Below are 26,492 nucleotides of genomic sequence, written 5' to 3' on the forward strand. Positions count from 1 at the left end.
AGAGCTCTTTACTACAAACAAAGTTTTCAAAATTGTTAAAAATTCAAATGTACTTAATGGGTTTTAGTTCAGTGGCAGGATCATGTTTTTAAATATCTTGAGTTTAATCTCTGGCATTTCCACACAGAACTGGAAAATTTCCTGTCTGAAATTCAAAAGTTTTCTAGTATTTTAAGCAATAATTTGATTATTTCAAATATCTTTGTATTACAAACATTACCGCCTATGCAACATTCTGAAGTTTCTTTGCTGCCTCCTTATTCCATTTTCAGAATTTTATCAGTTAAAATGCCATCTTCATATTGTCATTTTATTTTCAATATTGTGGTTTAAACATATAGAAATCTGAAATTTTCTTAATGTCTCTTTCTGTATTGTTCCTTTCACATTCTTTCATAAGTAGTTGGAGATAGCTCTAATACTGTTATAGGGCAAGAGAAGGCTACTGTTGTCATCATTTCTAATACTAGCCTGAGCGATAAATCTATTTCCTTAATGTCACTGATATATAATTTCAATTCATCTCCAGATGCACTATTGATTGGAAGAAAGGAAAAAATGTTACAGTAAAAACAATAAAGAAGAAACAGAAACACAAGGGTCGAGGCACTGTCCGAACAATTACTAAACAAGTACCTAATGACTCATTTTTTAATTTCTTCAGTCCAATTAAAGGTAACATTGATTCAATTTATTCTGTCCTTACTTTATAATATTGAACTTTTTGAGACTTGAGTAGATTTTGTAAAGATTTAGAGAGTCAAAGCAAGTTAGAACTAGCAAAATGTTGTAACGGTTACAGAAATAAGCCTCCAGCTCAGAATAGGTACTTAATTTGGACCATGATGTAGTTAACCTGGATGAGGTACTTGCAATGTTTTGTGGAGCACATAAAATCACTTTAAGGAAGGGAGGTTGCGGGGAGTTATCCTTTTGGAAAATATATATATATATATGGTGCTTTAAAAGGCTTAGAGCAGAGAATGGCTGCAAACTATGAACTGAACCTGAGCATGATTAGCTTTAACATGCAGAAAAGAGACACTGAAGCTCTTAACAGGCGGTTTGTAAATAGCCCAGTCACTGATAGTGGATGACCATGTAAATATTCTAAATAATAATAAAAAGCAGGAATCTCTCTCCTCTGATCGTAACACTTTAGCCTACATAATCTGGTGGGAAATTAAAATATATTCAGTTTTAAATTTGAGTCTAAATTTCTGTCCCATTATTATTATTTTACTCACAACATTTTTGGTATTGAAAGATCACTACCAAATCACTATCTATTCTTTCTTTATTCTGAAATTTGCTTGAATACTTAGGAATAGCATTGGCATATTTAGAAGCTGTTGCCTTATTTTTAAGTAGAACATTTTGCTTCCAAACTGCTAGGCAGTCCATCACCCATGTTCACTATTAGCAGTGAATTATGATGCTGTAACAGTGAAAATACCATAGTAAGTTTTGTTAATTGTAAAGTGATGTTTACAGGAGTATGAAAGGTGATAATGAATCAAATTTGTAAGATCCAAATTTGGGGAGATTCTTAGAAGCAAGAAGTTTAAAGAATGGAATGAAGTATATGAAGCATTGTATAGCATGGTTAAAGCAAAAATGATTTGAAGGATTTGTGGAGTATTGAGAACCTCAATGAATGCTGTTAATTTAAGCCAGGATTGGCTGTCCTGTTTATGCCTTTAATTTCTTTGATCTTTATTTCTTTTATGAACTTTGTATAATGTTGCTTATTCAGAACAGTGAATAGAGAGAATATTAAGAAGTAGAATAACATGCATGTGTATAGAAGGTTGTATAGTAGATCTTTCTCTTAGCATAGCTAATCAGAAGGCTTTCCTTTTATCAATACACATTCAGCTTTGTAGCTACCTTTTTAAAAAAAGTTGCCCCCTTTCTCTCATTTGCTTCTTTCCACCCAAGCATATAACCCTGAGTAGACTGCAAGGAAAAAGCTAACTATACACCAGAATACATACTACCTTTTCTTGATGAGCCATAATGCTGAAAAGAGAAGACTATTTTATTTGTCAGGTATTTTTGTACCAAGAGGTGACACAATTTAAATATCATTAAGTTATTAGGGATCCTTCTGCTGGTTATCACTCATAATCCATAAAACAGTGTTGTGCAATATCTTAGATGTATTTCATGCACATACCATGAATCATAACTTTGAACTACATATTAATCCTGGTGTATGTCATCTTCTTCCAACAACCTAAAAATTGAAGAATTGGGATTAACAACATAATAGTTCCTACTTGTTAGATTCTATCTTTTCCACATGATGTCTTTTCTTACTTAGTTGCAATGCAAAATTGTTATTTAATCTATGGATCATGGCTCTGAACTAGGAAAAGACACAACAAAACTTGGAAAAGCAGTTTGAATATTTGTTATCAGATTTTTCTGGACAAGAGAGCTGTATTTTATTAATCAAGAAAAATAAAGTTAACACAATGTTGTGAATTTCTTCTTATCTTTCTTATCATAGTGAATGCAAATAAGAGAAAGAAGATTCCATAGTACCATACCTATAGGGTTATAGATAATTTTGAATAAATCCTTTAAGATATGATTTAATATTAGTGATACAACTATATCAGAGCATTGGTATTGCATTTAAACAATGCTATTTATTATTAGATGTCCTTTGAATCTCCTCTACATGGAAATAATAAGTTTAACACAAATCTCTTTTTTAATTATGTAAATATTAGTGTCATACAAACTTATCCATTCAGCTAAAACTACTTCCATGTTGAATCAGACAAGTTTTGCAGTTTTCTTTTGCACAATTTTTCTGACTCCAGTGTTTTGTGCTTAAACTGCTGGTTTAGGAAACAAAGGGAGAGAGTTTACATTGGATTCCTATTTGTCCCCTCACAAAGGCAGTATACTAGAACATACTTTGGATCTTCTTTTAAATCTATCTATTCATATAAATATTTTACAGGTTAGCATTTGAAACACAAAAATTGTTTTATAATCAATTTACAGTACATTTGTTTTTCCCCCTGTAGTTTCAGGAGATGGAGAATCACTGGTAAGTTTAATTTCATTTTTTTTAAAATAATGAGTTCAGCTTTACAACTTCACATTTGATCGTTCAGATCAAATATTTCATTAACCATATTGTATAAAGTCTATAATCAATTCAGTGATAGCTTTCTGTTTATTTCTTTTCCCCCTTTTCTCTGGTGTTTGGTCTCTAAGCATTATGTAATCTCTACTTGATCTCCAAAGCTAGTCAATAATTGTTCACAATATTTTTTTTGCTTCAAAAACAGGTTTACAGCTTTGACTGGTTTATAAAAAAAGGGCTGTTTCTAATAAAATGTTGATATTACTTGATACGTTATTGAAAATAGAAAGTTTGGGGAATAGACAAGCTTTTTTATAAATCAGAATTCTCTTTTTTAGCAGTTGCAAATTAGAAATGCGTATCTATAGTCTACAAAATATTTCAATTTCAGTTCTATTGCTCGTTTTAAATGATTTCTTGATGATAAGATAGATGTAGTTATACAGACTCATAATTTCTTCTTTTTGCAGGATGAAGATTCAGAATGTACTTTAGCCATAGATTTTGAAGTTGGACACTTCTTCCGTGAAAGAATAGTGCCCCGTGCTGTACTCTATTTCACTGGAGAAGCTATAGAGGATGATGATAACGTATGTGTCTTCCAATTACTTCAGGTTTATTTGTCTATGTATTTATTTTTGCATAGAGGCATTGTATTTGCTTTTAATAATAATAAATTTTGTTGATTAAAAAAGAAAATTCGAAGCTTTAAAGTCAAGATTAATAATACATTAATTCTTAGTTCAAAGTTGGTAATTTCCCCACTATACGTGAGTCCTGCACCTTGTAAGTAAACTAGATGGGCAATACTGTCCTCAAAAATTTCCCAGTATTTACTTAGTAGGCATGAATGATGAAACATCATTTGGAAACAAAAATTGAGGTTTGCATATACTCTGCTTTTTATTACTTACCGTATACTACATGAAATAGAGCAGGTCCATACTATAAATAGATTAATTCATGCATTTGGCTAGATGCATTTTATTACTACTGTATATGATCATTCAACAAAACCTGGGTTGAACAAGAACATGAGAAGTTGGGTCAGTGTGTACTTCACCCATTGGACCCTAATATATAAAGAGGACTAAATCATTTCCAGCAATTGCTGTAATATTTAAATAGTACTTAAGTTTTCAATGTCCAGTATAATAGTAATCCTAGCAACAGTTCTACCAGTAGGTTGATATTACCGTAATAGATGTGTGTAGAAATGCTGAGTCTGAAAAGAGTGGCTTATATAGTGCTGTTCACTGAACGTACCACTGTGGGGTGATATGGGACTGAGAACGTACCAGGTAGTCTTTTATTCAGTGCATTATCCTATCTTAAAGAAAATATTACAGACAGTTTTGCTGTTTGTATGACAACTATACCTTTTTGTAGCTTTAAAAAACAATAAATGAAAAAAAAGATAAATTATGCAAAATACAGAATCTTCTCAAGCAGGAATGTTTATTAAGAACTTTAATATTATATTTAAGTACAGTAAAGTAAAAAGTAGAGATTCATTTGAATTGGGCTCAGCCCAGGTCCTGGCTACTTAACGCATCTGGTTTTCTCAGTAATAATAGGTAAATGATTTGCTATTACCTTCTTCCATGTTTTTTTTCCAACTTACCTGTCTGGTATACAAGCCTGATAATTCTTGATGGTATCTTAAATACTAATTAGGTCCAGCCTTGCTCAGCTTTTTGAGATGTCATAGTCAATGATTTCCATCTATATTGGCATTGCAGTCTTAAAGACAACTGGTCGATTGAACATTTACCAAAACCTCATAGAAATTCCTCAAGTCACGATGAATATTGAAATAGAAAAGTATTCACATCTATTGAAAGTACTTTGCAATATTTAGGATAAGTGATCTATTCATCTTTCTCTTCTCTGATATAATTATTGGAATGTAGAAAGATATATTAAATTATTCACTAATTTGTTTATGGAGGTATTAGTCTGATACGCTTTAAACTGTCAGAGGTTTATAGGTAGATTTAGAAAAAATACGGTTCAAATATTCATATAAATGCTACATGTAATGAGTGTAAAGTAATATCTAAATGAGTTTCTGTCTTCCCTCCCTACTCTACTCCATCCTTAATTAGTTTGAAGAAGGAGAGGAAGGAGAAGAAGAGGTGAGTATATCCTGGTTTAATATTTTTTATTGAGTAGAATACATAATAAATATTGTAGACTGAATAATCAAGGAGACTCATTTTAGAACAAGGATTAGCAATCTGAGGTCTTAACATTAACCTTAATTTTTGTGTTTTGTATGTGTATATGTATTGACCAAGATGTAATACCTCAGTATCAAAGTCAGCAATAACAAATTGGCTATTGTGTGTATATTTAAAAGACAGGGCAGCTAGAGGACTTATAGAGCTAGAATTCTTGAAAATCAGCACAACACTGTTTATTTTACAATTACATTAAAAAGAAGTTAAGTGCAATTCTGAGAATTTTACTCCCAAACGATAGGAGGACAGAAAGTAGGCTGAAGTCAGAAGAATTCTATGTTTATTAATTCTCAATTACAAATAGTTCAGTGGTAAATATTCTGTAGATACGATCTGCTTCTGAAAAGGCAGAAACCATATGATCTGACTCTCATTCCCTCCTCCTGTAGAGCATTTCTTAGTTCCTTATTAATCCCTTCGCTTATATAGAGCAGAGATAGGTCTTTTTTGTATTTCCCACTCCCCCCTTTTTTCATTTTTTAAACAATTATTGATAAAAGGAACCATCCTACTTTGCCCCCTTGTGGTTGTTGTTTCTTCTTTCTCCTGTTTTCTGAGACTTCCGGTGTAGGGTGTGGATGGATGTTTATCAGATTTTGGAGGCCAAGTGTAGTGAGTTTATTTGTAAGTGAGCTGCTGTAGCTTCTTCAGTGACCAGAGAAGTTTCTGCAATATTTATCCCTCTGCCAAACTTGGATGCAGCAGAATTTCAAAAGACAAAAGTCTTTGCAACATGGGAAGGAACAGTCCACTCATTTTAAAGCACTTTTATCTGTAGACAGGCTACTGATCATTTTGAAAGTCTTATTGGCAGTGCTCTTTTTGTAAAAGAAAAAGGTGCCGGAACTCACACATGTCATACAACCCGCCTTGCCTACCCTACAAGGTTCCATCCAAAAAAGGTGCCGGAACTCCGTTCTGAGCATTCTATGAGAAAAAAAGCCCTGCTTATTGGAATTATTAATAGCCGTCGATAATTGAGAAATTGAAAAAGTTCATGGTCAGTCAGGAGAAAAGAAGGAGAAAAATACCTGCAATGTGTTCATTCTTGGAAAGGTGCTGTTTTAGTCTCACTGATATTTTTAGCTACTTTTAAAAAGAATGAAATACTAAAAAAAATATTCCAATTTTTCTTCTTGTCAGAATAGCTAGAGGAAATGTTAAATAGTCTATATCATCAGTTTCAGTACAAAGATCAACTTGTGTTTATCACATCTTCTCAAAGCAGCATTCACATTTCACAGCATTTACCAGTTTTGTTAGTTGAAACCCCTCTTTGATCTCAAATATTTTCAAAAGTTATAAAAATATTTAGCAATCAAACTGCCTCAGGTAACAAGCTTGCTTGACAAACCTTGTAAACAGAAAAATCCACCTAAATGATGCCATTAACTTATCATGAAGACTATATTCCTTTCTCTGAAAAGACAGGAAAATCCAATAGATAACAGATGCATTTAATATTACAAAGCAGTGGACTCATGTTTCTGGCCATTGTGATTAATAAAAGTCAGCAATCAAAAAAAATTGATGAAACAATGTGCATAATGATGTAAAAAAAGTATACTTATCCTAGTCCTTTCCTTTTAAATCTAGGAATTAGAAGGAGAAGAAGAAGGAGAAGAGGAGGAAGATGCAGAAAGTGAACCTAAGGTTAGCTCTGTTTAAGTACTTACATTAAGCCAAAATTATAAATTGCACCACATACCACATCAATTCTACTAATTCTCAAGTTAATAATTTACTAACTTTAAAAAAATGGCCCAATTTTCTTTGCTCATTATTTATTCATTCGAATGAGTACATTCTCACTTTTTCCTTGTTAGCGCTAAGCTAATACTAATTCATTTCATTTTCTTTAACCTAACATAGATTAATAGTTCTGTAACATGGCATACATTATAAATAGCACATTCTGTTTATCTTGTATATGTATATTTATGTAAATTTAGAAGTTACTTTAGCATATGCCTGCTTATTTAAAAGGTTTGCAGATTTAAAATATATTTGTCCGTTTTATGCCCATTTGCTTTTGTGTTTCTTTTGTTTTTCTTTCTAAAATACCAAAATTTACTTTGTTCATTTCATTTTTTCCTACATGCCTAACAGAAGGAATTCTTAGTTTGCACATTACGCTTGATAAATTCCACAGATACATTTACAGCAGGGGTGTCAAACTGCCGGCCTGCGGGCCAGATGTGTCATGCCAAAACCACATCCACCCCATTGCCGGCAATACGTAGCAACATGTCATGTGACATTGCGAGTTTGACACCCCTGATTTACAGGGAAATTTATAGTGGTCTAATTGTTATGTGGTGTTCCTATGTGATCTTTTTGTCTTGAATGAAAATTTTAGTCATGTAGGTAGGATGAAATTATTCATGAAATATTTCTCTCTCTCCTCCCTTTTCATTCCCTGCACCAGACTTATTTTTAAAATTACAGCATGGAAAGAATCCTTCTTGTCATCAGTTCTCATACTAGTTTTACTTACACTGATAGCTGGTTATCTGCAATATATTAACCAGAGATCTACATTTAAATAAAAGTAATATACACAAATGTTTACATGTGAAAATTGGATTTGAATTTTGAACATTGTACATGTTGACTTGAACATATACTATTACAGTAATAACATGATAGTTACTGAATTGAAAATGAAAAGCATTGCAGGCAAGTGTTAACTTCTTTGGCTACAAAATAATGGAAAATATGCTTATTCTGTGAATGATTGTGACAAATTGTTTCTTGTGCCTTCTGGAATACTAGTTACTGCTTTTTACTTTTGTTTATTTGGGTCCATTTCACCTTTCTTTTATGCTGACAGTTCGTTTCAATTTTTCCCCATTTAGGTGTAATTTAAATCTGTTTATCATTCATTCATTCATTTATAGGTAAGGTTGAATTCCATTAATACATAACTTCCAAGGCTTCCCTTTTTTTTGTAACCCATGCAAATCTTATTCATTTAAGTACCTAATTTATTTCATTCACCTATTCTATAGAAAGAAATGGTACTTTATCAAGATAGTATATAATTAAGTCCGCAAGAACTTGGTTAATGTTGAGAAAAATACATAAAATAGAGGTGACTCTTAAATTGTAGATAATGGACCATTTTGAGGGGAAATTGATATTTATTTAGCTATGTGTTCTCAAATGTCCAGATACAATCTAAAAAAGAAATGTCCCAGCCTAACTACTTAGTATTCAAATAATATTCAGTTACTGCTTTCCTTACTCTTAACCAGATATTCCCTGTATATTCTCAGTAAAGGGTACATCCCAGTGGCTAAACAATTATCATACTGTTACTTTTGGGGGGGGGGTTGTTCCCAAAGTTGCCTTAATATGGATTATTGTACTGTAGAGCTAATTTTATAGATAGCTTTTCTGTCTTCAAAAGACTTGCTTCTGAGAAGCTGCTACACATGATTGATCAATGTTCCATGACCTGCATAGGAAACATTTCTAATAGTAGAAATGTCAGGTTTTGCATACACTCAACACTAAGGATATATGAGAAAATAGGAATTACAGTAATTCTTCTCTGAATAAAATATTCAGTCAATTGGAAAACAGCATTGCATATTAAAGGTACTCCTCGATATACAACCACAATTTATTTTTTATTTTTTTTATTTTTATTACATTTATATCCCGCCCTTCTCCGAAGACTCAGGGCGGCTTTACAAACTTAGCAGTAGCCTTCATTCTATGTATATGCCTGCTTATTAGGGCTTTCACACACACCCCAAGCGGCATTATTACAAAGTCAGCTTAATTGCCCCCAACAATCTGGGTCCTCATTTTACCTACCTCGGAAGGATGGAAGGCTGAGTCAACCTTGAGCCTGGTGGGACTCGAACCTGCACTAATTGCAGGCAGCTGGTGTTACTTAGGGAGGCATCAGCCCACTGCTCCACCAAAATTTCTGTTGTTAAGCAAGGCAGTTACTAAGTGAGTTTTACCCCATTTTACAATCTTGCCACATCTGTTAAGTGAATCACTGCAGTTGATAACATGGTTTTAAAGTGAATCTGGCTTTCTCATTAACTTTGCTTGTCAGAAGGTTGCAAAAGATAATTATGTGACCCCTGGGGCACTGCAACCATCATAAATGTATGCCAGTTACCAAAAGTTTGAATTTTGATCATGTGATCATGGGGATGCTGCAATGGTTGTAAGTGTGAAAAATGGTCATAAGTCACTTTTCCAGTGCTGGGGTAACATTGAATGGTCACTAAATCAGTGGTTGTAAGTCGAGGATCACCTGTACTCGCCCTTTTCATTATCCCTTTTTAAAAATGCTCCAAGGTTTCACAATAAGTATGTTGCATTACGTATGTGTAATCTTCATCTTTAATATTAACAGAAGAAATACACAAACTTACTGTACTCTGTGCTGTCAGAATGATTTGATTTAGATTTGCTACTGTTCAAATATATTGGTGAATGGAATACAAAACAGGAGCATGCTTAAAGCAGTCATCAGAGTTAAAATAATTGTTTTTATTAGAAATTCAGGTGACGTGAATTGAGCTTTTAACAGTTAATCATCAAATGAATATTAGGAAAGTATCACAAATTGTAGGGAGTTGTTTTCTTGCTTTTGGAATTTTTCTTCCATTCTTCCTTGCAGAATCCTTGCTTGGAAATGTTTTTAAATTACTTTACATATTTATATATTTGAGATCTTCATGCAGAGATACCAAAGTTTAAATTGTGACGTCTGCTCTAAAATCTTTGTTTCCTATAAGTGTTCTTGGTTAATTTGAAGGTATATTTTAAACTGCTGTCTTTTGAAATAGCTAGCATGTTCTTCATATGCTTTTTTATCATTTTTCCACAAATGTATATTGTGTGGTTATGGCTGAACAGTTCAATTTTTATTTCAGAATATTTCAGTGTGTTTGTCTGTGTGTGTTTATTTGCGGGCGCATACATGCGTGCATAGATTAGGCAGTGATGGTGAGATCAGCTTTCCCTTGCAGATTATTGTTAGAAAAGCAGTGCTGAACTGTGGACCTGTGAACAATAACTCTACCATCAGCTAAACTTTTCAGAAGGCCATTTGCAATGATCTCTGGGTTTTGTTTTGCAGATTTGACCAGCTTTTTGGCAGCTCTAGTGTATTATTTTTCTGGGGTTTCCATAATTTACCTTTATTTCAACAGTTTCATTAACTTCTATTTCTTAACAATATTCCCCTGCTAGTACAGGTAATCTTCAACTTACAACTACCCATTTAATAACAGTAGCAGTCATGATAGCTTTGGAATAGGTGCTTTACAGCCATTATAAAATATTGCACTGCCCCATCGTATGACTTCTTTTTAGGCTCTTGGTAATCTGTTTACATTTATGACTGGTTGCTCTATGATCATGTGATCACCATTTGAAATCATCTTTGCTAGCTTCCCCAGAAAGTCAGTAGGGAAGCTGGCAGGGAAAGCAGAGAGGACATTGGATTTAAGGTCCATTCCCCCAGTGCACGGAGGGATTCCCTTTTCCTTCCATATGTGTGTGTGGGGGGGATCCTCCCACACTCTGGAAGAAGGGACTTCAAATCGGGTAAAAACACTGAAATCGGGTAAACACCACTGTGCCCTCTCCCCAGTGTTCCACTTAATGGCACATATGGTTGCTTAATAACCACAACTGGGAAGGCCAGGATTGTTGTTGAGTAAAGTGGTCATGTAGCATCTCGCTCAATGACCAAGATTCCAGGTCCAATTGTCGTAAGTTGAGGACTATCTGTATGAAACATATCCTCTGTTTTGTTAATGTGAATTGCCTCCATTTTCGTATGCTTACACCGCTGCCAAAGGTGGTTGTAATTAGAACAATGATTAGTACTTGGGAGGACAGAAGAGTCAAATTATTTGTTCATGTGTGGAGTTATATTGACCTTGCTAATTGTAGTTCTGATCACTTATTTTAGCCTTATTAACAATTCAAACTTTTTTTTAAAGAACACTGAATCAGCTGTTGAAGGGTTCCAAATTTCTGTACTTGATATATTCTGTGTTTTTAGTTTGAACCTTAAATAAATTTACATGAATACGAATGCACATACTTGTGTTTAGCACTGTACAATATATCAATATATTGCTGTACAATATATCAATATATATCTGTTCACTTAAGGATTCATTGAAATGTTCAGTTTTACCTTTTTGAGAGGGGGCATGCCTTCAAGTCAGTCTCAATTCGTGCTGATTTCCTTCTTCATGGGGCTGATAGTGAGTGAGTGGCCCAAGGTCATCTAGCTTGTTTCATGTTCGTTCCCCTAGTTTCTAGTCTAGCGCTTTAACCAGTAAGCCAAACTGTCTTTCTTAATTTGAGTTAGAGAAACCTAAATGTTTGCACACAACTGTTTACCTATGATAACTGTTAAACCTCTTCATTATCCATTCAGGAGTGTGTAGGAAAGGCTTTACATGGATTGTTTGTATTTTATTAAAAACATCTTGGGTTTTCCTTTAGAAGAATTTTTTTTTAAAAAAAGACCAATTTTAAAAATAAACAGCGGAACAGTTACCAAAAATTATTGTGATTGTCTTTAATAAACTATGCAGAACAGGGATAGCTGTATTCATGCACAACTTGGGTAGCCTACAAAGGGTCCTTTTGTTTCAATTTATCCTTTATTGTAAACATAAAGGACATTACTCTCCCTTTTTTCTTCCTTCAGTATTTTCTGCAGTCCTTGCTCCCGATAGTATACTCTTAGGTGATCCTATGGCATTTTGCTTTTTCTTAAAACTGGAATTATGTTTTTATTTCTTTATTTTGAGAGATGTCTGGTAATGTCTTGGTGGAATTTGAAACTTTCTTTGAGACAGGTATCTTAGAATATAGTCCTTTTATCAGGATGTGGTTAACCTTCAGTCTATCTATATGCATTTTTTTTGATATTTTGAAAAATGCTAGAATGTAGGTATCAAGAAAGACTCCTCTCTGAACAATGATCTGAAAGTGTGATAATGTTGGTCTGGGCCAAGCAGTACTGAATGACATACATCCATTTATTTATTCCAAATCTCAGGAAGGAATGATATAAAAATGTAAAAACACAGATTGTTATACCAGTTACTGGAAAGAATATATGAGCCCCTAGCCACTGTATGAAATAGGATGATACACCTTTATTGTAATCCATTATTTTTGTAATGGTTAAAATATAGGCGTAATCAATAAGCAGTGCTTCAGATTTGAAGGCAAAACAGACAATGCTGAAAATTTGCAGAAAAATGTGACATTTGGACTGCAATTCATTCTTAAGCACCTTTTAACCTTTAAATCCAAAGCACTGCACAGCTTTAATAACTGGTTGTCTTGCCTTTAGGATAAAGAATAATATCTCCATCTCTCAAAGCACAATATCTTGAATATTACTTTTCAGGTAGCCATTTTCATGTCTTAGTTCTCACATTGGTTATGAATACAAAATTAAATTTAATGTTGAATTATTCAGTATTATATAGAAATATCTCTTGCATAAATCTCTTTTTTCTTTTCTTTTTTAACAGAAAGATGCCAGTCAACCTGCTGAATGCAAACAACAATAAGGAAATACCACTTCAGAGTGATATTTGAACAGCCTGTAACAATATTTGGATACCTGGCCTGCAGTTCAGGAAATTCCATTACTGCAGCACAAACTTATTAACAACGCTTAAACTAAATTGTTTTCAAATGCATGATTTTCACTAACTCTTTTCTTATTTTTGCTTAACTTGTACAGTGGCAACTTAATGCATTTGAGAAATATGAGGTTTAATTAAAGCACACTCTACAGTCTTTGGTACAATTTAGCTCAACTGTCTCCGTAGGCTTTTCCATTAAATTAAAAAAAATTAATTTGCCTTTTTGAAAAACTTGCCCTCAATGCAAGGTAAGTTTTTTTTGATCAAAATAACTATGGAATAGGAATATTTAGACTATATTAAATTAATAAATTACAGTAAAAACAAGTAAAGCAATATGCCTTCTGGTAGATCTTTTCCCTTTAAAATAAATCTATAACCATTCAGACAGACTAGTGCTACAGAGTACCTTAAAACATTGTCATTTCCAGTAATTTTCAACTGAAAATAACATTTCCCTTATCTTTGAAGAAAGGAGTGGTTGAGAGACATTTAGTTGTTCACCTTATTTATTCATTTTTGTAAGTACTTTGGTGAACTAGTACTTTTAATAGTTTTAAAATACTTGAAGAAAATCCTGTTTATAAACTATGGGTACTTGTATGTGGAAAACTCATACTTTACTCAAGAAAATGATTACTTCTCAGACATTTCAAAACAGCAACCCTGATGTGGGCTCCCTAGGGTGAGAAGGTTGCAGCACTTAAGTATATATATCCCTGGTTTACTCGGCACTGTTCAGGCATTGTTCAGACATTCTTAAATCCAAAGGCTTGAAGCCTGGACATAAGCTGCAACAACATAAGCTTGTTCTCCACTGTTGGGTGCAACTTCCCTTTTAATCTTCCTTCAGCCTTAAGAACAGACCAGAGTTTGATGAACCGGCATGCTGTAATTTATATCCGACCTTTAAATCAAATGCAGATGGTCTTGGGGACTGTTTAGCCATCAAGTGCAAATTACAGCATTGGAATTCAGAGAACATAGCAAAGTATGGCTTCCACTAAACAAAAAATAAAGTGAAACTACACACAAACGTGGCAAATAATGTTCTGGATAAATTAGAAGATGATCCAGTTTGGGGCCTGTGACAATTATATAATATAATTGGAAAAATATAAATACATCCTGGGTGCATATTTCTGATGTTTTATCTGCAATATCAAGTCACTCCGTTCTGCATTTCCATGTTTTTTTAAAGCTCCAGAAACCTTCCGAAGAATATTCAGAATACAGTTCACTTTTCTTAAGCATACAATGCCAGCTTATGGCAACACTTCATTACCAATTGTATGAATGCTGTTACCAGGCATGTAGAGAGTGCTCCAGCCTTATCTTATACATTTGTAACTTAATACAGTGTTTTCAATTTGTACAGAATAGTTAGAATATTCTATTAAAGTTGTGAAACATGAAGCGTATTGTCTTGATAGTTTCTCTAACAATACATGACATTTTCTGGTCACATTCATCAGGGTGTGACAGTAAGAGCAACTAATCACATGGATCCCTACTGAGATTCCAATTGTAAACTTCCCTGTATGTATGGTAACTTATTTTGGTTGGGGGACTCAGTTGAGTATTGAGTTTTAAGGCGGTATTTCTCAGCCTTGGCAATTTTAAGATGTGTGTTGTACTCTAGGACAGGGGTGTCAAACTCAATTTCATTGAGGGCCGCATCAGCATTGTGGTTGCCCTCAAGGGGCTGGGTGGGTGTGGCCTGGGTGGGTGTGGCCTATTGGGTGGGCATGGCTAGAGTGCGTATGGCCTACTAGGTGGGCATGGCCAGCTCTACATCATTCGCATCAAGGGGGCCTATGGGGGCCTGGGCAGTAGTGGGACAGATCTGAGGGTCTCTGGCAGAAGGAGGGTCTCTGAGCCAAGGCAGTGGGGGCCGTTCCCTCACTGTTTCCAGGATGGCTTCGTGGGCCACATGAAACCACTTCGTGGGCCGGATCCGGCCCCCGGGCCTTGTGTTTGACATGTCTGCTCTAGGAGTTAAAATCCACAAATCTTAAAAGTTGTCAGGATTAAGAAACAGTACTGTAGGGAATTGATTTGAAAAAAGAATGGTAGAATTCAATAGAAATCATTGCTGTGCTGGGCAATTTAAACAAAAAAATAGAATAATGCTTTTATTAAAAAACAAACAAACTAGGGTTATAAAATTAAGCATGTTGTGAGTTCCATACACATTAAACAAAAGAAAACTGGCAAAATAGAAGGAGGAAATTTGTTAAACAGGAAAAAAGGGGAGACAGGCTGGAGATCTTGATGCAGCTCTAATTTTGTAATACTGTAAAACACTTCTACTGTAGTATCTCCAGCTGTGAAGAATTTTTTATATAGCTGTCTGATTCTAACACCTGCAGAATAGGGTGTGTCTGTTCACCTCAACAGAAACCTTGATAAATGTATCAGAAGAAAATATAAGTATGAATGAAAATCGTTATTCAAAGTGTAGTCAGTCAACAAGCCAAAACCGTCTTTACAAATGTAAGTAAACATCCAGGAAGAAAATAATCCAGCTAGCATTTGCATTTTGTTGAGAAATTCTTTACACGTTCTGTATCTTATCAATAGAATGATTGAGTTTCTTCTTTCTCATTCTTGTGTAAATAACAGCAAATAAAATACTGCTTTTACTTCCCTTTTCTCAGTAAACCTGTAAGTAGCAAACTTGATATTTATAACAACATAGTAAATAACTTCCAGAATACTCAAAGGTAGAGATGAAAATGCAAATGTACAACTTTGGCCTGGCTTTAATTATTTCATAATACAGTGGTTTTACATACTGCTTGTCTGCTAATTTACATTGTTCACTGATGACAAATTTCTTATTTTCAGATTGAAGTATTTGTGGCTGGATTATAGGGGTCCCCCCCCACGCCACAGAGTTGTATGCAATTTTCTGTGGTTTGTGAAGGTTAAACTTGGTATTTTTGCCACGAGTGAATTGGGCTGTATCTTAGTGCAGCAATGAAAATTGTCTCTAAGTACCATGGGAATGTAGTTTGGCTCCTCAGTCTGAATATCTCTGTTAAGTTAAATAGCACTTGGAAACTCCTTTTTCAGTGGTTACTGGCTACATTCTCTTTATTTGCCATTACCTGCAACGGCAAGAGAGCCTGTTATCCTCATGTCTTCCTGTGACCTTTGCAAAGGAATTTAGTGCATGATGTTGAATAGAATCCTTTATAAGAGCTGTCAAGATAAGGCGGAATAATACAGAAAAAGTATCAAAATATAAAATATTAGGGGTGGTGGAATCAGATAACAAAAAATACCTAAAATGATGGATCTAGATTAATAATCTCATATTTTGCCAGACAAGTTATTTTAGTACAATTTATAACATACCCAATATAGCAGTCTACAAAGACTTGAATAAACAAGTTTATTTAAATTATAGGAAAACTCCCAGTTGAATCAAATATAGTACTGAGCTTGAAAAGTTAAATCTTAAGAATTCCATGTATCTGTTTATAGGGAAATCCTCCATGTAACGATAAAAAGTAACGTATGTGGCTACAACTATTCTATATTTTGAGTTGATTCCCATTATATTATTAGACACAGCAGGAACTCAATAGAAGGTTCTATCATCAATTCACTTAGGACAAACTAAGCCTAGATGATATGTCACATAATAAAAATGTAGCTTATTTTTGCTTATTTGCTCACCCATCCCAAAGAGTAGTTTACCAACCATAATAAACTATTTGACATACTTAAAGGAGTTGCATGCATACAATATCTTTCTACTCCCAATATTCAGAATTGAAAAGCAGCCCATTTAAGGTGTTTTTTAGAAAGCTTTCTTGGGAAAGTCAAGGTGAAATCATTCTAAATACCGGTGTGGGGGCTTAATTTCATGTGCTTTGTTTTAGCAAACGGGCCAATAGAGCAAAAATCGAAGTTTCAAAGCAGTGATCAAGAATCCAAAATCTTAGAGGATGAGCTGTATTTTCTACTATTGGTTTGTCTGTCTCAAAATTGGCTGAAACTAATACGAGTTGAATTCCATATAAAGTCAGGTTGGGGTAAGGTCCTTCTATTAAGCAATTGAAACTTTGATAATGGTTATTGTGTTTAAACATGCTAAAATCATAAATGTCTGTATAGATAGCATTGAAAACAAAAATTTGGCAAAATTAGAGAAGTTATAAATTTGCCAAGCAATTTAACACACACATCCTTCATCACTATACAGGATAGCAATGGGCTCTCCAGCTGAATGCTGCTGGGTTTGTGTTCAAAAGCATATAACGGATATGCTTCTCTTCCTGTAATTAAGCCCAAGCTTTTAAAAAAAATTCCTTTTGATTCTGGCAGTGAATCAGGAAGTCATGCTATTCTCAGTTACACTGGGAAATAGCAGTTCTTCAGATAATGCCAAACAGCTATTCATTCATTCATTCATTCATTCATTCATTCATTCATCGTATTGTGCTTAGTCTGGTCTAACAGGAAAGGAAATTTTGTTCTAATTGTTTTGATTGCTCCTCTGCAAAATAATGCAAGATTCCTTCCAACAATTTCCTAGAAAACTGAACTTTTCAATGCACACTGTGGTGAATCAGGTTTGCTCTATATACCTTAATGATTATCTGGAATGTTTGAATATTGAATATTCTATCGTAGCATGGATATGGAACGTGTAGCTTTCTAGAGTTGATGAATTACAGTACCTAGCAGTTTTGATCGCTCCAGTCAGTGTTGAGCAATTCTAGGAACGGTGATTCAGGAATATCTTGAAGCCAAAGTTCTCTTTCCCTGGGTGACCTATGTGGTAATTACCTAACTCAGCTACTCAGTGCTTTTTTTCTAAAATAAAAAAAAGGTGCCAGAACTCAGAGGTGCTGTCACTGGGAGCGATGCCGGTGACTTACTATGGCGTCGCCACCCGTCCTTTGCAACCCCGCCCCTGAGGCTCGGAGCCACATGTGGGGATTCCCCTCCCCACAGCTGCTGTGGGGATTCCCCTCCCCGCAGTTGCTATGCCGCGGCCCGTGCTGAGCCCCCACCCGGAGCTGCTCCGAACCCCAACCCACAGCTGTGTTCCTCGTGGCAGTGGTCTCCAGCGCCAAACAGCCTCTTTTCAACCACATCCAGAAAAATTTGTAACAAACATTGGAATTGTCAAGGCCATGTTTGGTATTTCCCAGCAATCTGTTACTGGAAGGAAAAAGCAATTCCTGCTGTATTACTGATCCCAGAAAAGCATTTGCATGTATGCAGGTATCCTTAGGGTGCCATAGTTATGGATGAGAAATATTGGTTGCAAAGTTGGCATTTCTGGATGTAATACAGATATTTTGGACTTATTTTTGTTTCTTTGCACGTTTGATATTTTTAAAAAGACATATGCTACTGACTACACTTATGCACATATCTTTTGCTAGGATACATGACCACTGCTTGTCCAGAATGTGAAAAGTGAAAGATTGTGAATAAACAAAATTTTAATGTACAGATAATACCACCAGAAATTATTTTAGCCTTTTTAATAAATGTTGTTATTGATGTTAAGCTCACCATGGAAAACATATATTGTTATGTATATACTAGGTTAATTATTTAAAGACTGAAGTGTAACATAACTAGATTCTAAATAATTATTTTTCAAAAGACACAACAGTCCAAACAGTAAAAGTAAAGTCCAAATTAAGAATATTTCATTCTTAAGCATTGTTTAAAGTGGTTTAGTTCTAATAGATGGTTGTAGATTCAAAATAGTTTTCAAGAGTGTACAAAAGATACTATTTTTTTTCTAGCATCAGCTAAATTAGACATATTACATTGAGAAAAATGTTTCTCATTTCTTTCCTGTTACCTTTATTGATTTCATTGCAGAGATGTTAACATAGCAAATAGATTATTTTGTTATCTAATTTTACTTTCCAAAAGACAGAAGGAGATGAAAAATGTGAGGTTCTTTCCTGTTGGCTTTTTTGAATTAGCTGTTTTAGATTCTAAAAGTTTAGTTCCTAAAGAAGTAACCTTGTAAATAATTTTAATCTCCTCTAGTGCAGGGTAGGCAACCTTGGCTCTTTTATGACTCAAGGACTTCAACTCCCAGAATTCCTAAGCCAGCATGGCTCAGCTTGGAAACCTCTCTTTCCCCTCAGCATGGCTGGCTCAGGATTTCTGGGAGTTGAAGTCCACGAGTCATAAAAAAGAGCCAAGATTGCCTACTCCTAAAGCCAATGGAGGGAGTTTTTTTTTCAACCCCCCCCCCCTCCGTTCTGAGCATTCTATGAGAAAAACGCCCCGCAGCTACTATTTAGGAGTGCATCAGTATCTAAAGTTTGCCAGGAAAAGTGCTAATATTAGTTTTATCAAGGACTAATTGAGAAGCTGATATCTCTGAGGTGAAGTAGGTATGGAAACAAAACATCAGTAATCTTAAGAAACAGTAGCATGAGTTATTTATGCAGTTTTCCCCAACCAGATGTACTGATGTACAAAATAATAACAACAACAATAATAGAGTTGGAAGGGATCTTGGAGGTCTTCTAGTCCAACCCCCTGGACTAGTGTTAGAGCATTCACAACTTCTGGAGGCAGATTGTTCCAGAATTCCCAACCACACTAGGGGAATAGTTCAGCTGTCTACTGTTAACAGTTCTGCAACCTGCCAAATAAGGGGAAAGCTGTACTAACTATATTACTCTGGAAGTACAATATGGCACACAGTGAACTGGATAGCGGGAAGAACTGATCCAGACAACATAAAATTACTTTGCCCAAGGCATTTTAACTGGAAAAAAATGTATTTTGGAAATGGAAACTCATAAGTCTGATGAGAACTGCAACCACTTACTAATGGAAAATGCATGGGGTGGTTTTTCTCAAAATTATTTTCTAGTTTCTTGCAAGATGAAAGATAAATAACATATTTATACACAGTCCAGTGTTGTGACTGGATTTTTTTTAACCTCTTTGGGGTTTTCCTGCAATTCTCCATATTTCAGGTCCATATGGGACAGAATGCAAGGATTACTTTGTAGAACTTTGCTAATTCACCAACAGATAAGGGAGTGAAATTTTAAAGAGTTGACCTTTCTTTTCCCAAACAACACTAATTATGAAAATTTCATTTTTGGAAGTAAAGTAGACAGGATAGTGAATTATAGCTGATATAGCAAGCTAATAACACAGACCTTCTCCAAAATGGTCTCTCCCCAATGTAGTTTTCAGATCTCCCAGTGGCACCCCTGTTGTAATCAAGAACATCAATAATAATAATAATAATAATAATAATAATAATAATAATAATAATAATATAAAGTTGGAAGGGATCTTGGAGGTCATCTAGTCCAACCCCCTGCTCACACAGGAAACCCTATACCATTTCAGACAAATGGCTGTCCAGTCTCTTCTTAAAAACTTCCAGTGTTGGAGCATTCACAGCTTCTGGAGGCAGGTTGTTCCACTGGTTAATTGTTCTGTCAGGAAGTTTCTTTGTTGCAGGTCATTCTTTTTACTGCATTATAAATTTCTCAAGAGAATTGGTTCTTCATATAATATGTCCAGGATACATTTTGAGATTAGTCATTTCTGCCTCAAGTGAAAATTCTAGATTGATTTGAAGTTTGATCCATTTGTTTTGTTTTCTTGGCCTTGTTCTATGACATTCTTGGGTGCCTTCTCCAACCCCAAAGTTCATCAACCTTCTTTCTGTCCTACGTCTTCAAAATCTTTTCTTTCATAGCAAGTTGTAGGGAAAATTATTTCTGAATTTGTAGATAAAGGCACATGTAGCATCCAAATACCCTTTTTAAAGACTCAATTTGATATCCTGCTGGGTGCAAGCCTAGTATATTTCTTGACTGCTAGTTCTTTCACTTTTCTCAGTACTAAAAAGTAGAAGCCATGGGAAAATTATAACAAATCAGATTTTTCCGCTTACCTTTATTCTTCATACTGTCTCAATCACCCTCTAGCCAAGTGATTTGCTAGGTGATTTGCAAAACCACCTCTGATCCACCAGCAATTTACAACCCATCAGGAAACAATGCCCTCAAGATAAAATCACAATACCAGACCCCTCAGCATAAACCCACACTTAGAAAAGCATCTATACATCTGAGGGTGATCTTCCTTCCTGGACTTCACATCCTCAGGACAATATCCAGATATACACATCTAACATATAGCTCACAATCAAAGCCCAGGGCAGAAATACCTGAATCTACCTATCAGCATCAAAGGCTCTTGTCATTATAAAATCTGACTTGTTTATCCCTAACAGAGTGGCTTTGCAAACCTCTGCTTTGGGGAATGAATGAATCATTTCCTTTCCATGCAGCATGTCTGGATTTCATTCTTGTGCAACTCTGGCTCAAATTGGGACCCAAATTATTCAAACAAAACTATTTAACACTTCAGTATCTTTATTGTCATTTCTAAGGCTGGTTGCTATACATGTTATTAATTTGCTCTTCATTATGTTTAATTCCATTTTCCACTGTAGTATTTGGCTTTCATTACCAGAGTTCAAAGATTACTTGCATTTGCAGCTGTTAAGAGTGCTCTAAGCACAGCACAAAAGGGACATGGTGGCTCAGTGGGTTAGGACGCTGAGCTTGTCGATCAGATGGTCGGCAGTTTGGCGGGTTGATTCCCAAGTGCCGTGTAGCAGAGTGAGCGCCTGCTACTCGTCCCAGCTTCTGCCAACCTAGCAGTTCGAAAGCACGTAAAAATGCAAGTAGAAAAATAGGGACCACTACGGTGGGAAGGTAACAGCGTTCCGTGCGCCTTTGGCGTCTAGTCATGCCGGCCACATGACCACGGAGTCGTCCTCGGACAAACGCTGGCTCTTCGGCTTTGAAACGGAGATGAGCACCGGATATATATATATACAGCATATAGGTTAAAAGTTCATGAAATCTTGGTAGGCTACAAATAGCTTCATGCCAAATAATATTTCTACAGCATCAGAGAGTTGAGAAAGGATGAGAGAATCGTGTCCTTGAGAAAAGCAACCACATTCTTTTGGGTGTGTTTAAAAAGGGCCTTTGTTCCGTTGCTGCAAAGAAGAGGAAGCAGGAGCAGGAAATGCTTTAGGGCCAATTTTACATGTTGGAGCATCTTGACAAACAATGTCTTCTTGAAGCTTCTTGGGCTATAGATCAGGAGAGATTCAGGCTGAGCCAGGCCTGCCATCGATGGCTCTGCCAGGATGAAGTGATTTATGTCTGTTCTCACAAGAAGACTTCCAAATGATCAGGTTACTTTCCCTTTCCTCTAACCATTGTCCTGTTTATACAATAATGCTTTTTTTACCGGTTTGTAAAATGATCTATAATCCCATCCATACCTGTTCTTCAAGAAATAAAAGGGGCAGGGAAGCACTAGAAACATGAAACAAATCTAATTATCTCTCTCCGTCTTGTTTCCATCAAACACCTTACAGTATTGTCTGGCCTTGTTTTCAACTCCACTGGTTCCTTACTGCACCAATGATATTTATTAGCTATTGCTAAGCACATTGATTTGTGCTTAGAGTGTAAGCCGCCCTGAGTCTTCGGAGAAGGGCGGGATATAAATGGGATTAAAACAAAAAATAAAATAAAATATTTGAAGGATATTTCAAAGTTTACCCTTAATCGTGTTCTGAGCAAATCCTGCACTCGGACTGGTCAGAGTTTCATTTCTTAAAAAATGGATTTTCCTCTGATTTGCTCAGAAGAAAAACCAGACATTTTGGTCCCTGGGGAGGGGTGGTGGGGGGGAGGGTTAAAGAAAAATCCATTGCTGGATAATACTGTTCTTAAAATCCATCAGAGTACACCAAAGAGCGTGCCCAACTTTTTATTTGGGAATTGTATTTAGATTTCTCTCTTATTTGTGGTCCTCTGTTGAGGGGGGAAAAAAGTGTTTTGTGGTAATACATTTCCATATGTGAAAATAAAATAGCTCTAATATTATTTAGAAACAATTTGAGAAAGACAGGAGAATTCTGAAGCCAGGTAGGGAGTAGGTACTTGTAACAATCCTTTCTGTAGCCCAAATTTTACACACTTCCTATCTAATGTGACTTGTCTACTGCAGCAGACAAAACGTGTTGTCTGCCTATGAACTGAACCTTGTGATGAAAGATGCCATGAAGATATGGGTGTACAATTTATAGAGGAATATAGGCAGTGGAAAAAACATTAAGACCAACCCCTCTCCTCACACCTGCACACTGCTAATAGTAAATCTTCACCAAAGTTGCTTTTCTATAAAGAAGTGTGTTTATGTGTGTGCCTGTGTGCACACACAAACGAATCCATGCTAATGCTGTAGAGCAGAGGTGTCAAACTCAATTTCATTGAGGGCCGCATCAGCATGGCGGTTACACTCAGGGGGCCGGGTGGGTATGGCCTGGGTGGGTGTGGCCTACTGGGTGGGCGTAGCTAGAGTGCGTACAGCCTACTGGGTGGGCGTGGCCAGCTCTACATTCGCATCATGGGTGCCTATGGGGGTCTGGGCAGGAGTGGGACAGATCTGAGGGTCTCTGGCAGAAGGAGGGTCTCTGGGCCAGGGCCAAGGCAGTGGGGGCCGTTCCCTCACTGTTGCCAGGATGGCTTCGCGGGCTGCATGCTGCATGAAACCACTTTGTGGGCCGGATCCGGCCCCTGGGCCTTGTGTTTGACATGTCTGCTGTAGAGTTAGACCTAAATTAAAAGCAGGTAAATATGTGGTGAAACCTCTCTCCAGAAACTCCCCATCCAAAGCTAGATAATTTCACATTAGTTTTCATTGCTGGTAAAAAACATAAAGGATGCGGTGTAATTTTAACTTTGCTTCTATCTGGGTTTTCAGTTTAAAAGAGGCATGTTCCTTCCGGTACACACACTTTACAGCCCTTTTGCTCTGTTTGTACCTCAGGGAATGTAGTAATTATCCACTTGCTCTCTGGTGTCTGTAATAAATGGGCACAGCTTTGGTGAAACTGACAGGACATTTTGTTAGTTTCACTACAGGGGAGGGCAGAGAGAGATGATGAAAAAAATGAGGTTGGGATGGGCTGGAAGCATGAATCATGAGTTATATCAGTCAAATTACAAGTCAGTCTGGGTCACCATCCAGGGATTCTGGATGAACAGTGGCTTCTCCTGTGGTTGCTGAAGGAAGCATACTTAACACGGAAAAAATAAATGGCAAATGATGGCATGTAGATTCAAAGAATTTAAAATGTCTTTAGTGATGCGTAAGAAGAATGCTGTGTTCCTAAAATTGCAACAAAGCATACATAGATTAACTGAGAAATTAAAACCTACCTAAGGATCTCATAGCTGTCAAGGCAATGAATAATAATTCTGAATATAAACTATTAAAGTATTGGTGTATAACACACCAAATTTACCCGTGATAAAAAAGAAACTGTAGGTAGTTGATGTGGCAATACCAGGGAGAACAGAATTGAAGACAATTGGAGAACATCCTAAAGGTCTTAAAATCAAAGCTGCAAGATTATGGCATACTGCCAGGGTGCTGCCAGACCAGAAGGCCTTGGATGACACTTCAAAAAAATTGCCCATTGACAACATTTCCAGCTGTCAATGACAAAAGACCACTCTACTTGGATCTGCACATACTGCATACTATACCAATATAATATAACATCATAGGTTCTTGCTCAGGGTCTTTAGAATTCAAGCAGACAAGCACCTGCCATAGAAGTAACTATTGTCAATAATAGCAAAAAAAAGTCTGGTTAGTGCATATTGCCGTACCTGGAGACAGCAGAACAGAAGAGGAATAACTGGGGGGAAAAGTATACGAAGACTTGCAAATAGAAGTAAAACAACTGGCAAAAGAAAGCAAATATAGTACCTATAGTAATAGGTGGCTTGGATGCAATTCCCAAACATCTGGTGCACTAGTAGAACATCATCCGTGCTGACAAAAATTGTCATCAGTCAATTGCAAAAGGCAGCTTTACTTGGAATAGCTTACATCCTACAATAATCCCTTTACAATCATTAGATAACTGTGTCACAGATTCTTTTTAGCCGTGACCAGGGGGGCTTTTGCCCAGGTTAGCCTGGTGCGCCAGTTGCGACCCTACATGGACCGAGATGCCCTACGCACAGTCACTCATGCGCTCGTGACCTCGCGTTTAGACTACTGCAACGCTCTCTACATGGGGCTGCCCTTGAGGACCACTCGGAGGCTTCAACTGGTGCAGAATGCGGCCGCGCGAGTTGTGATGGGGGTTTCCTGATACTCCCATGTAACACCTCCACTCCGTGAGCTGCATTGGCTTCCAGTTGCCCTCCGGGTGAGATTCAAGGTGCTGGTGATGACCTATAAAGCTCTGAATGGCTTGGGTCCGGGATATTTGAGGGAACACCTGCTGCCAGCATCAAGTTTCCTTCGTGCAGTGTGCTCACACATGGAGGGTCTTCTCAGGGTGCCGCCAGTAAAAGATTGCTGGCAGATAACACCCAGGGGGAGGGCCTTCTCTGTGGGTGTGCCTGCCCTCTGGAACCAGCTGCCCGTGGAGCTCAGGACTGCCCCTGACCTTTGTTCATCCCGCCGGGACCTGAAGACTTGGCTCTTTGAGCTCTCCGGCCCAGGCTGAGAATTTTTAACTGGGGTTTTTATTTTCAGGGATAATTTAATCTTTTTAATTGTTTTTTAACTTTTGTATTTTGTATTGGTCTGATTTTACACGCCCTGTAAACCGCCCTGAGTCCTTCGGGAAAGGGCGGTATATAAATCTAATAAATTAAATTAAAATAAAATACCCAGTTCAAACTCAAAAGCTTTGGATGTAGACCTAGATTTTGTATAAGGGAGATATTTTATTTTTAAAATGCTGTACATCTAAGACAGAGGTCCCCAATCTTTTGGGCACCAGGGACCAGTTCTGTGGTGAGAGGTTTTTCTGCAGACTGGAGGGTGCGTGGTTTTGTGTGCTACAGATGGGGCTTTGCTTGTTTGTGTGGACTGGTTGCTGGCATGCCGCAGCCTGGTACTGGTCCACGGACCGAGAGTTGGGGACCCCTGATCTAAGATGCAAAATTGAAATATACAAATGTGTGAGTTGCTTCAGTGTCTATCATCTTACAGTATAACCTATTTCTCTTACTATTGCTATCGCACAATGTTCACTATGCTATGCTATTACTTGTACTTCTATGCTATATTTCCACTAGCAGCATACTATTATCATAGCTACTATGCTGCTATTACAAGTATACAATAGTATTTTTATGGACCCTGGTCTGTTTTTAAATCCCCTCACCTCTCTAGGATTTTCTTCTTTTGCTGTTTTCTCCTTTATTAATGGACAGCAGATAACACTGTGACACATTTGCAACATTGGGCTGGGCTTCTTTTTTGTTCTGGCTCCTTCCACCTCTATGAAGAAAACTTCTTTTATTTGGCTGCTTCAGCAGCTGCACTGCTTTAAAAATACATCTCCTCCACCCCACCTGTTTCAAGGTTGAGCTTTTTATAAGCAATTCTGCCATGCTGATG

At 36.5% G+C, this 26,492-nt stretch overlaps 1 protein-coding gene across 5 annotated transcripts in view; it reads left to right on the forward strand.

Moving 5' to 3' along the window:
- Nucleotides 1-15,652, forward strand: part of NAP1L4 (nucleosome assembly protein 1 like 4) — a 34,747-nt gene extending 19,095 nt beyond the window's left edge. For 3 of the 5 annotated variants that reach the window (XM_083348475.1, XM_083348478.1, XM_083348476.1), the window contains 6 exons: nt 530-675; nt 3,045-3,067; nt 3,577-3,696; nt 5,215-5,244; nt 6,946-7,002; nt 12,891-15,652. In XM_083348475.1, the coding sequence (XP_083204601.1) occupies nt 530-675; nt 3,045-3,067; nt 3,577-3,696; nt 5,215-5,244; nt 6,946-7,002; nt 12,891-12,929 (415 nt within the window). In that variant the 3' untranslated portion in view covers nt 12,930-15,652. Of the gene's footprint in view, nt 1-529; nt 676-3,044; nt 3,068-3,576; nt 3,697-5,214; nt 5,245-6,945; nt 7,003-8,207; nt 8,250-12,890 lie in introns of those variants that run through there. The other 2 variants (XM_083348477.1, XM_083348479.1) reach the window with 2 other exon arrangements.
- The last annotated feature ends 10,840 nt before the right edge of the window (nt 15,653-26,492 follow it).

The sequence above is a fragment of the Vipera ursinii genome (assembly GCF_947247035.1).
Source record: "Vipera ursinii genome assembly, chromosome: 1".
In the NCBI taxonomy this organism is placed as follows: domain Eukaryota; kingdom Metazoa; phylum Chordata; class Lepidosauria; order Squamata; family Viperidae; genus Vipera; species Vipera ursinii.